Genomic DNA, 12,730 nt, shown 5'->3' with positions numbered 1-12,730 from the left:
TAGTTGACTTCAAACACAAAAAAAATATTTGAACACAACGGCAACACCAACAATATTCAAATATACATTTTTTAAAAGCTAGAAGCTTAGTCATTTATGTAAAACTAAAATTAAGTTAATTAAATGAACGGCTTTTGAAAGAATGGTAATTGAACTCAGATTTTTGAAAAAAAAATTATTGAAAAAATTTTAACATGTCGTTTTTAAACTTGGTCGTAATATAAAATGCATTTATTTTCAAATTTTTTTGGCCGCATTTATTATGATTTCAAATTATAAAAGGAAATGTCAATATGTATTACGGTTTATGAAAAAAATTAAAAAGTATTTCATTTTCGAAGAACTTTTTTTAATAAAAGTTTTGAAAAAAAATGTAACTTATTTTTTTTTTTTAAAGTTCAACATCTAAACATAAAATTATTTTTTATTTATTTAATAACACTTACTTTTGAAAGTTAAATAGCAAAAATTTAAAGTTCCTATTTACCACAGTCTTTAAGAAAATTAATTATTTCAATGCAAAAATTCAGTTTTAATAAAAAAAAACCATTGAAATTAAAGTAATTTTTCATTTTTTTTTTTCAAAAGTGTGATATATTTTACCTTTTTTGCTTCGAATAATATTTATGGCGAAACATTTTTTTAAATAAATTCATATTTTATTAGAAAAAGTTTGGAAAAAAGTCATTTTAAATTTTTATAATAACATTTTTTTTTTTAATTCTGAGTTTGAGGACCATTTTTTCAAAAAGTCTTGATTAAATTTAGTGGATTTAAATTTAAGAGATAAGAATGAGCTTCTGGCTTTTTAAAAATGTATTTTAAAATATTGTAGGTGTTGCCGTTGTTTTCAAAATATTTTGTTTTGTGTTTGAGGTCAGAATGTTAGAAAATTGCATTTATCGCTTAAACGATGGAAGATTGTCCCTTACAGCCTTTTATATATTTTCCTTAAATTATCTAGAGAATCTTTTGCTTCTTATCTTATGAAATTTAAGCAAAACAAAATGGTTTTGAAAAAAAAATTTTAATTTTAAAAAACAATACGGCAACACCGGCAATTTTTAATCTATAGACTTTAAAGTATTTTTAATTACCTACGTTTGAAAAAAAAAAATCGCCAAAATCAGAGCTGTTCGGCCGGGTTCCCTAATAATTTGCTTTAGTTTCTCTACTATTTATTTTATTTTCTATATGTACATGCAGTCTCTTGTCGCGATTAAAAAATTATCAATTGTTATAGTGGTCACGAGATGACTAATGGTTTGTGGGTTGGTATTGTTATTGCTTTTCTTCCTAAGCTTTTTTTTTGTATATGAAAAAAATTAAAAATTGCTATAAAACCGAATTAATACTTAATTAAAAACGTTAAAAAACTGCGAATTACTTATACTTACTTACTTAGGGTGACCAGCGCCCTAAGGCGGCTACAATCCGTTGTGGATTGTGGGAATCAACCAACGAGCTTCTCCAGCCAGCTCTATCCTTAGCTCGCCGCTTCCAATTTCGCACGCAAAGTTGATTGAGGGCGGTACAAAATTGATTAAAATTTTTAACGAAGCTTCCATTTTAAAAATGTGCTTCCTAGAATAGCAGAAAAAAAAATATGTTTTTTTTTGGTTTTTTATTGCGTCTATTTTCAAAAAGAATATATTAAAAAGCTCATAACTAAGCTCTTTCCTTTAAAAATTGAAAATGGTCTGGATTTAAAATACTTTATTTCTCATAAAAAATAATTATGCGACAGGAGACCAAAGATTCAAGATGAAGGTAGCAATACCTACAACAAATCTTCGGATTATATACCTATACCTTTAAAAACAATCTCTTTAAAAATTAATTGGACTTTTCAATTAAAATCGTATTTTTTTTTCTATATTTTCAGATGTCGCCAAAGAAATGGTCAAAAAATACATTCGGTTGGGCCAGAGCCGAAGTCCTTGGTGCTTTAGTTAATGCCGTATTTTTAGTAGCTCTATGTTTTAGTATAACGATAGAAGCGTGTAAAAGGTAAGTTGATTTCTTTCAATAAAAAATATATCTCATAAAAAAGAAAAACAGCAAAACTCTTTATAATTGATTTTCAAGCTACGAATTATAAAAGAAATGGTAATTTTGTATAAAAAAGTTGAAATTAAAAGGTTTAAAAGGTTACCTTTTATGGTATCTCTTTTTAAATGTCATTTTATAAGTAAAATAAAAATATCAACTTACTTCTTGTTATATTATTCTCATCATGTCGTCCGTCGTCGTCGTCGGATGATATAAAATAGACTCAAAGGAGTGATGGTTACAAAAACCATCCTTCTTTATTGATTTTCGTTCTTCACTTTAGTCGTTGTGGACAGAGTTTACATTGACAATGCTAATCTGAAGAGAAAACGAAAGGTTAAACCAAAAAAAAGACGGGTATTTCTTGATATTACAACCTCCCGTTTTTAAAGGTTGTTGCGTAGGTTGCATTAATGTTTTAAAATGTCTACAAAAAAGTCCTTTCGATGAATAAAAAAAAAATAATTTATTCAAAGGTTTGTCCTTTAAGACTCTTGGGATCATAGTCAACAGGCTATTATGATGCGATGGCTAGTTAAATAATCTTTTTGTATTTTAAGCCTTTTAACATATTTTTTTTCTCACTTTGACGTGTATTCTCTAAAGCCAATAAATGTTAAGAAAACAAAACCTTTTAACACATTTTTTTTTTTTGTTAAAAAGTATGATTACGAATATCCTTTTTTTTCAGGTTTATCGAAGAAGAAACGATACACGAACCAAAACTTCTATTGATTGTAGGTGTATTAGGTTTACTAGTCAACGTGATAGGTTTATTTTTGCTTTATGGTAAGTTGTTGTTGTTTGTTATCGTGGCTGTGAATTTTTATATTCTCATTTAATTACTTTTTGTATTGAATTACAGAACACGGAGGACACCATGGTCACTCTCATGGTGGATTGACAAGAAATCATAGCCGCATCAATGAACTAGCCAATGTCGATGAAGCAGAAGGTGATAATAATTCGTTTACATACCAAAATCAGGTAAGTTTTTTTTTTTTTTTTTTGTAGCATGTGGATTGAGATAGATACATTTTTTGTAAAATAAGAAAAAAATCAAGCCTTTGGAAAGCTGATATGTTGTATGACATAGGTATTCTATTCATTGAAGCGGTATAGAAAAGTTTAACACAGACGACCATAACGTGATTCCCTTGAATTCATTGCGATTTCGTGTGTAAAACCTGAAATTGAAGGATGAAATGTCATAAGATATCAATGTGATTTATGCTTTTTAATTTGTTGTTCTTAAAACGAACTTGATGGGTTCTCTTTTGTTATAAAAATGAAAAAAAAACACAAATAAACTCCAGGAAGAACTAAGAGTTTATCATATTTGAACCTTTTAAGTCTTTAGTTTTGTTTTGTCAGTTCTGCCATAGGCATTTCCTTTAATTTACTCGAATATTCAACATGCGAGTTGCGAGTCAAAGTAGGGCCCCATATTGTTTAAAAATATTGAACTCACCTGCATTTTTAGACCCACAATTAGAGACTGAAACATCACATAACCATTAAGAACAAACCAAATTTTTAGGGACTTAAGTTCTCAAAAAAAAAAAAAAAATGCGCTTTTATCACGCACTAAAAACTATAAAATAATTTAATAGTCTTATTGGAAATGGTTAGATCAAAAAGCGTACAGCGCATTTTTGTAGTTTGTACTTTTATAAAGTTTAAACAAAGCGCTCGAATCTTTTGATCTAACCATTTCCAATGAGTCAATTAAATTATTTTATAGTTTTTAATTGCGTGATAAAAGCGTATTTTTTAGTTTTTTAAGCTATATATTTTATTTGTTACTTTTTAGTCTTATGATATGTTTCGACCCCCAATGCCCCTCCCCAGGGTCCGGACTGCCAAAATATTGTGTTGTCATCCGAACTACATGTACAATGTTTCAGTTCGATACGATAATTGGAAGTAGATTTGGGGTGTTAAGACCGCCAATGCCCCTCCCCAGGGTCCGGACCACCAAAATACCGTGTTGTCATCCGAACTACATATATGTATCCCTAGAACTTTCTAGAGCCTTTGACACACTCTCATTCAGCAGATATTCTCTCGGTCCATTTCAATTATTATCTTTCAATTACTTTCACAATAGGTTATTATCATTTGATTACTATCATAATAGGTCAATGAATTTGAAGGAAAATATTAAATAGATTCGCAGAAAATACGTATAAAACCCACCTAAAAATCGCTTTTGTATGTGTCCCAAAAAAAAGTACACTGTCTTTTTTCAAAAATAATCAAATTGACACAATTTTTTGTGTTCCCAGTTTAATTAATCAACAAATTTGATTGCTGTCTACGTATGTAAATTGTTTTACAATTATGTAAATAAAATTTGAAAGGCACAGATTAAATTACAATGTACAAGTTTTCCATCCGTGACAATGGAATGCCCCATTTCTTAATTTTACACTTCATGATAAAAACATACATTTTCCAATTTTAAATTAAACTTTCCGAAGAGCTTGTAAAATTACATACTATGTACATACATTTATATATTTTTTTTACAATTAAGTGTTTTATTGAATTGTATTTTTTCTTAGGATAAGTCCGCACTTAAGAAATCAAGCCATGGACACAGTCATGATCCTGGTTCAATGAATATGCGAGGTGCATTCTTGCACGTTCTTAGTGATGCTTTGGGTAGTGTAATTGTTGTACTTAGTGCATTGGTAAGTTGTTTTTTTTTTAACTCTATTTTTTATTTTTTACATGAATATTATAATTTCTTTATAAAGATTGTATGGAAAACAAATTGGAAATATCGTTTTTATATGGATCCAGCACTATCGATTGTTCTCGTTTTACTTATTTTACGTTCAGTTTGGCCCTTATTAAGAGAATCAGCTTTAATTCTATTACAAACAGTTCCAACTCACATTCAAGTAAGTTTCAAATTTAAACTTTTTTGAATACACATAATAATTGATTCCCGCTGATCTACAGGTAGATGCAATTCAAAGACGACTTCTTGAAAAAGTCGATGGTGTATTGGCCGTTCATGAATTCCATGTGTGGCAATTAGCTGGTGATCGAATTATTGCTTCAGCTCATATCAGGTTTGTTATAATTTTTAAAATATATTCATATATTTCTGTTGAATAACGATATATTTTTATTGATAATCTTGTAGATGCCGCAATTTATCTGAATATATGAAAATCGCTGAAAAGGTGAAAGAATTCTTTCACAATGAAGGAATCCATTCGACAACAATTCAACCTGAATTTGTTGAAATTGAAGGTTGCAATATGTCTGATGGTACATCCAGTTTAAATATGAGTGGATCAGATTGCTGTGCACTAGATTGTCCAACAACAGAAGAAGGATGTGTCAAAGCCACTTGCTGCCAAACTAATAATAAAGTAGTAAGTATAGCATTTTTTTAATTTGTAGAATTTAAAGATAATTAATATTTTAAAAAGGAAACTATTTAATTGCAAAAAAAAACAAGCAAACCTTTATCGAAGTCTAAATGTGGTCAGAAAATTGACTACTGAAAATTTTACGCTCTATCTGAGTATTTTAATAATTGTATGCCGATACCCTTTCGCTGAAATCGTCACTACAGGCAATTTCAATGTACCCATGTAAGACCATGGCTAAGTTTAAGCCACTTCTCTTGACTTGTTGACGAACTGGCTCGAATATAAAACATCAATGGTCAAGTCGAAAACACCACCTTACCCTTGACCCTAACAAGTATACAATCAGTAGCGTTATACTTTTTTAGAAAATTTCTTGTGCCAATAAAATCAAAATAGGATTGTCTTAATAGATTCTTTAGGAACTTAAACTGGTCCATTTGCATCCTCGGTACTGAATTCAGTGCGTTTATGATTACAAATCTAATTAATCTTGCTGCAGAAAACGCATCAAAAGATTCAAAGTGTAAAAAGACTATCAGAGATTGGGAAGTAAACCTCCGATATTTAAAGGCAACTCTACTAAGGATAACCGGAAAAGTTCAAACAAGTTAAGAACGACTATATTCTACGAACTAAGATCTGGCTGGAAAAGACGCATAAATAGATTCGAACTGTAAAGAGGTTATCAGGGCTTGAAATTTCCGTTGTTTAAAAGCAAAGCAACTGAGGATAATCGAAAGACTTCAAACAAGATGAGAAGTGCTGTAAACTGTAATTAATGACCGTATCGTCGCTGTAGATGGCATACCTTTTAACTAAAAAAAAGTCGGATTTAATAAAAAAAGACGCAGTTTGCCCAAAATTAATATTTTCAGAGCTTTGCGTAGTCAAAACCAGATCATTTGTATTGGTACTCATACGTTTCATACTTAATTTATTGCGTATCTTCCTTGGTTACAAGAATTACCCACAATGATTATGATTTCGTTGGCTCTCTCCGGAAAGTGTCTTGACTCATCTATTATTTAAGTTATTATCAGGGATCTACCTACAGTAGTTAATTTCTGACGGATATTTAGGTAGACGACTAAATCGAGTAAGGGGGAGATTCTTGCTTAGTGTTCCAGTCAATTTTCTAATAAAATTGACTAATTTGAAGAATTTTTTTTGACAGCTAACCAATCAGAGACGCAAAACTTAACTAAATATTTAGTGACCAACGTTTCCGAACCTGTCCAATGATACTCTTGAAGGCTTTGTCAATGCTTCTTGGCAGTATCCCTAAAAAAAACCTTTTCTAGGTGGTAAAAACTGGGAAAAAAACCCAGACCTGTGTCATCATAGTCCATCGCACTAACTATTGAGCAACGGGCTACAACAACGGGTCCCTTCTTAAAAATAAATCATACATTTTTAGCATGTAGACTCCATCGTTTAGAGTTTAGAGTGAATGCAATTTCTTAAAAACAAATAATTCACATTTGAAACATAAAAATTTTTCGTTTCCTTTTTTTCCAGTCACAACTGCCATCACCGGCGAATTCTCCGTATTTATGTCGCCAAAGAAATTCAACTAGAAATACAAATGATATTGAATCAGGTAACATAGCTTAATCATTTCTTTAATTTTATTCTTCTTTAATTTAATTTTTTTTTAACTTCTAGGTTCGCTTTTAGAATCTGTTACAACAGCCGCCAATTTAATTAGCAATCCTCCTACAGCGCCTCCCCTGGCTCTAATTGAAGACAAAACCAAAGTCATAGTTTGACAAAATAAAAGCCAAAATAAAAAGCCAGTTAGACTTCATCATCAAAATCAAACTAAACAACAAGAAAATTCAAACCAAAACCAATTACAAAACCAGGAACAACAACATTCAGAATCACCACAAAAACTATTTTCACTATCATCATCGTCTAATTTATCAGCAGGAATAAAAGAAAAGAAAAGCCAATTAACCGCAGCATCATTATTATCATCATCATCACCATCATCCATATCGGCTACTGCTCCAACAACAACAACAACAAGTAGTAAATTCGAATTGAACTTTGTCAACAAATTACCGCCACCATTTAGAAAGTCTGAAAGCCGTTTACCAAATGCACATATATTCGCCAGTGCACTAAAAAGAACACCCAACTCTCAACGAAGACTACTCCTTAAGGCAGATGATGATAAAGATAATAATTGCAGTAGCCCACCAGAGGCTATTGCTGCTGCTGTTGTAAGTAGTGCAGCAAGTCCATTGGTTCTCAGAGTATCAACTGTTGAAGTAACAACTACAAACAACAATAAACACTCTGAATCCATGGAACATAAAAATGATGACGACGAGCCACTTAACAACTGCAATGAGCACGGACACTGTGAGATTCACAATGAAGAAAACAACAAAAACAGACTGAACAATATGCATTGCCAGTGCAATAACAAAGCGGCTATTTCTCCTCCAACTGCCAATGGCTAAATGACTACATATTAAACAAAACAACAAGACAAAAAATACATATTCTCGTAAAAAGAATATGTGTTTTGCCAAGCGCAAACAAAGGTTAAAACCCATCAGACCACAAAAATGCAAAATATTGATTCAATAGATTTAAAAAAAAAATTTAAACAAAAAAAAAAACTGAAGAAAAACCCAAACATTTCAAATATTTAAACAAAAATTAGTTGAATTTGAAAATTTAAACGTTAACAATTTTTTATAATGTTGTTAGTCTTTGTAACAGTTTATAAAAAAAAAAAAAAACAAACCCTAGGTGAGCTTAATAAAAAACAAATTCAAATTTAAAAAAAGCATTATAATATAACAATATTATGTATAACAAAAAATTATTAATTGTCTCGAAGACAAAAGTGATGTTGATTGTAGATTTATTATTATTTTTTGTTTGTTTTTGTTTTAAAATTTAGACTTCATAAATACTGAAATTATTATAATTCAGTAAATGAGTGTGCAATGTGCGTTAGTAAAAAAATAGATGAGTAAAAGTTGAAACTTTATTCCTGTCTCTTATAAATTCAAGAAATGATGAATTCGCAAAACCAAAAGGAAAAATATAAATATCTTATTTGGTTTTAGAGCCATTTTTTCATTAGCCTGATAAACCTCAGTTAAAGCTTTTAGCTATGAATAAACTTTTTTTTTATATAGACATTATTCGTCTGATAGTCTAACTGCCGATTAAAAAATTAGGGCTTAGTTTTAAAAAGAGTGATACAACATTATGAAGTTCTGTTATAATTTTTAACTTTAATTTGAACATGGATCATTTAGACAATTCGTTTGGAAGAGGTTCCAAAACGGAAGTATGGAAAGATTCATTTGGTATTGATACATATTGTGGGTGAGGAAGCTTGTATGTAGTGTACGTTTACAAGCCTTTGTAACTGGTCTGATAACTTATAGCACTTTCAAGTTGTTGTTGTTTAAAGATTACAATAAGAAATAACTTTAGAGTCAAGAAAATCCGAGGAAGTGTTCTCGTCAAAAATAACGCATGTATAAAATACAGCATGGCTGACGAAGCTGGTACTGTCCTGCACAAAGGAGAAACCCGGAAAAACCCAGTTCAAAAGGCGATAGCATACGACACGTTCCGATGCATTCGCCAAAAAAAAGGCAGGTCCAAAAATTCATGAAGAAAACAAAAATGTATCGAAACTGCATTCAGTTGGCCTCACACAAAACATTATTTCAAATCAAAACAGGGACATTTTCTGAGATCAACCCGATTAGAGCTCAACTTGCATTCCAGATGTCCTTCCATGAAAAGAGATATGAAGATTTAAATAAATTTCATTTTCTGAAAAAAAAAAAAAAATGCATAACTATTTTGTTCGTAATACTTTGGGCAAAATTTAACGCATAAGTATTAAAAATTGGCTATTTAAATTCTCAGTTGCATTGGATAGATATTTTTCCAATTCCGAATGCATACCTCGATAGGGCACGATGTTTAATGTTCTGAATGTTTAATAAACAAAAATCCTCCAAACCAATGCATGGTTACTTTTGACAGTCTTCTATTTAATATCAAAATTGATATAAAGGACAGTTTAAACAAAACTTGCGAGGCCCACGATTGGATTCTAGAGCGAAGCAAGTCAGCAGTCAAAATGACGAACATTTTCGTTAATTTAGGTCCTGTGATAAGACGTTTCGTGTAAATATCTCGCCCTATTTAAACTGTCTCTAAACCTTTAAATTATTAACCCTCTGTGGGCACACCTCCTTTTTGCGAATTTATATTATACTTTTTCATGACGCTAGAACTTTTTTCGGTCTCACTATTTTATGGAGAATATGAAATTGATGTAGAATTTTCCAAAGAATTCGAATACTGTATTCACAATTCCAAAAAAATGTATTTTCACCCTTATAAAGACTCTTTTCTGTGACCACTTTTCATTTTTGTCCTGCCAAATTTGCACCCGTGTGCCGACAGAGGGTTAAACAACTCTTCTTCTAATCTATCTGGAATGTTATGTAAATGACGATTTCGGAAAGAAGTTAATACAAGTAATCTGACTTCTACTTAAGTAGTAGACTTCCAAGGTGCAAATACTTGCCTCGGCAAGGTTCCATGAGTTTTGTGAACATCGATTTTTGTATAAATTTACTTTAGAAGTATTCACCATACTACACACGTTAGCGGTACGTAGAAAATTGTAAAGTAATACCGCTTGCGGTATACTATCACCAGTGTGTGCTCCTTTACAGCTATAAATTATTTCGTCAAAAAGAGATCATCAAGGATAAAAAATAGCATCAATCGTGATCCTGACCTGCAGTTATACATTTTGGGTCCTGATTTGAAACTTAAACTTTGTTTTTTTTTAGCTACCGCAGTGGATTCATAATTTTTCTTGATTCCTTCAAAATTTTAGCCAACTTATCAAATTTTAACTTTTAAAAACTTGAAAAAAATTTAATTTGCAATAGTTTTGATTTAAAAAATGTTGATTTCCGTGTTTTTACTTGTAAAATATTTCAGTTTGATATTTTTCTTGGCTCTTGTTTTTGTTGGAGAAAATGGTTATAAAACAAACTTATTTACCAATTTTATGTGTTTAGTTCTGAAACATAAACAAAAATTACATACAAAATAAAAAAAATCATTTACTTAGTTAAACGAAACAGAAAAAAAAAACAAATAAATGTACTTTAATAAGAAAAATTAAAAAAATACAAAACAAATTGTAATATCTTAAATATAATATTTAGTTCTAAGGATGTAATGTAAATTTAAATAAATCTTTTTTATATTTATATTGTGTATGTTTAGTAGAAATAAAAAAAAAAAAAAAAACAAAACAAAAATAATGTTCTTAGCAGTGTGTTATAAATAATTAATTTATGATATAAAAATAAACAATTGTAATGTTTTTCATTTTGTTTGTTTAATTTCTTTTTTAATAATTAAGTTGTTTGTTGCAAACAGAATTGTAAACACATTAAAAAAATAAACCAAATCAATAAAAAAAAAAATAGTTACATAAGAAAAAAATTAGTGTTTTTCTTCTTCTACCCGTTTTGAATATTGTATAATGTATATTATAGTAGAGTAACTAAACCAAATTATTAGGGAACCCGGCCGAACAGCTCTGATTTTGACGATTTTTTTTTTCAAACGTAGGTAATTAAAAATACTTAAAAGTCTATAGATTAAAAATTGCCGGTGTTGCCGTATTGTTTTTTAAAATTAAAATTAATTTCTTTTTAACAAAACCATTTTTTTTTGCTTAAATTTCATAAGACAAATGATAGCAAAAGATTCTCTAGGTAATTTAAGGAAAATATATGTATAAAAGGCAGTAAGGGACAATCTTCCATCGTTTAAGCGATAAATGCAATTTTCTAACACTCTGACCTCAAACACAAAAAAAATATTTTGAAAACAACGGCAACACCTACAATATTTTAAAATACATTTTAAAAAAGCCAGAAGCTCATTCTTATCTCTTAAATTTAAATCCACTAAATTTAATCAATACTTTTTGAAAAAATGGTCCTCAAACTCAGAATTAAAAAAAAAAAAAGTTATTAGAAAAATTTAAAATTACTTTTTTCCAAACTTTTTCTAATAAAATATGAATTTATTTAAAAAAAATGTTCGGCCATAAATATTATCAGTTGAATTTCGAAGCAAAAAAGGTAAAATATATCACACTTTTGAAAAAAAAATGAAAAATTACTTCAATTTCAATGGTTTTTTTTTTTATTAAAACTGAATTTTTGCATTGAAATAATTAATTTTCTCAAATACTGTGGTAAATAGGAACTTTAAATTTTTTTTTATTTAACTTTCAACAGTAAGGGTTATTAAATGAATAAAAAATAATTTTATGTTTAGATGTTGAACTTAAAAAAAAAAATAAGTTACATTTTTTTTTCAAAACTTTTATTAAAAAAAGTTCTTCGAAAATGAAATACTTTTTAATTTTTTTCATAAACCGTAATACATATTGACATTTCCTTTTATAATTTGAAATCATAATAAATGCGGCCAAAAAAATTTGAAAATAAATGCATTTTACATTACGACCAAGTTTAAAAAACGACATGTTAAAATTTTTTTTTTTTCAAAAATCTGAGTTCAATTACCATTCTTTCAAAAGCCGTTTATTCAATTAACTTCATTTTAATTTTACATATATGACTAAGCTTCTAACTTTTAAAAAATGTATATTTGAATATTGTAGGTGTTGCCGTTGTGTTCAAATATTTTTTTTGTGTTTGAAGTCAATTAATAAGAAAATTGCATCTATCGCTTGAACTATGGAAGATTGTCCCTCACTCCCATACATTTTTTTTCCTTGAATTTCCTAGACAATCTTTTGGCATCAATTAATTTATGAATTTTAAGAAAAATTTTTGAAAAAAATTTGTTTTTGTTCAAAAAAATCTTCAATTAAATTTAAAAAATCAAAACGGCAACACCGGCAATTTTTAATCTATAGACTTTAAAGTATTTTTAATTACCGACGTTTGAAAAAAAAGATCATCAAAATCTAAGCTGTTCGGCCGGGTTCCCTAATATTGCCAATTTTTGAGCTTTAGTTACTCCACTAATAGGTACTATAATGAACAATTTTCATTTTAGAAGTTGAAATTCAGTTGGCCGAATAAAGAATATGTACGTATAAATCGTATTCTAAGCCATACCTGAGATTTATATGTTAAAGCGATAAAGGGAACACTTAACACTGTACTTTCATGAAAAAAATACTCATACGCCACACACCGTTTTCTAAATGACACTTATGATTTAAAAGT

The 12,730-nt window shown here is 29.3% G+C and overlaps 1 protein-coding gene across 2 annotated transcripts in view; it reads left to right on the top strand.

Annotated features, from left to right (window-relative positions):
• Positions 1-8,024, top strand: part of LOC129912041 (uncharacterized) — a 43,102-nt gene extending 35,078 nt beyond the window's left edge. For both annotated transcript variants that reach the window (XM_055990132.1, XM_055990130.1), the window contains exons 3-11: positions 1,886-2,010; positions 2,744-2,841; positions 2,918-3,039; positions 4,620-4,748; positions 4,815-4,961; positions 5,023-5,135; positions 5,210-5,444; positions 6,963-7,044; positions 7,110-8,024. In XM_055990132.1, the coding sequence (XP_055846107.1) occupies positions 1,886-2,010; positions 2,744-2,841; positions 2,918-3,039; positions 4,620-4,748; positions 4,815-4,961; positions 5,023-5,135; positions 5,210-5,444; positions 6,963-7,044; positions 7,110-7,213 (1,155 nt within the window). In that variant the 3' untranslated portion in view covers positions 7,214-8,024. The remainder of the gene's footprint in view (positions 1-1,885; positions 2,011-2,743; positions 2,842-2,917; positions 3,040-4,619; positions 4,749-4,814; positions 4,962-5,022; positions 5,136-5,209; positions 5,445-6,962; positions 7,045-7,109) is intronic.
• Positions 8,025-12,730: the final 4,706 nt, after the last annotated feature.

The sequence above is a fragment of the Episyrphus balteatus genome, chromosome 2 (genome assembly GCF_945859705.1).
Source record: "Episyrphus balteatus chromosome 2, idEpiBalt1.1, whole genome shotgun sequence".
NCBI classification, from domain to species: domain Eukaryota; kingdom Metazoa; phylum Arthropoda; class Insecta; order Diptera; family Syrphidae; genus Episyrphus; species Episyrphus balteatus.
Note: the sequence above shows the minus strand (reverse complement) of the source record. Positions and strands in the feature narration are given on the sequence as shown.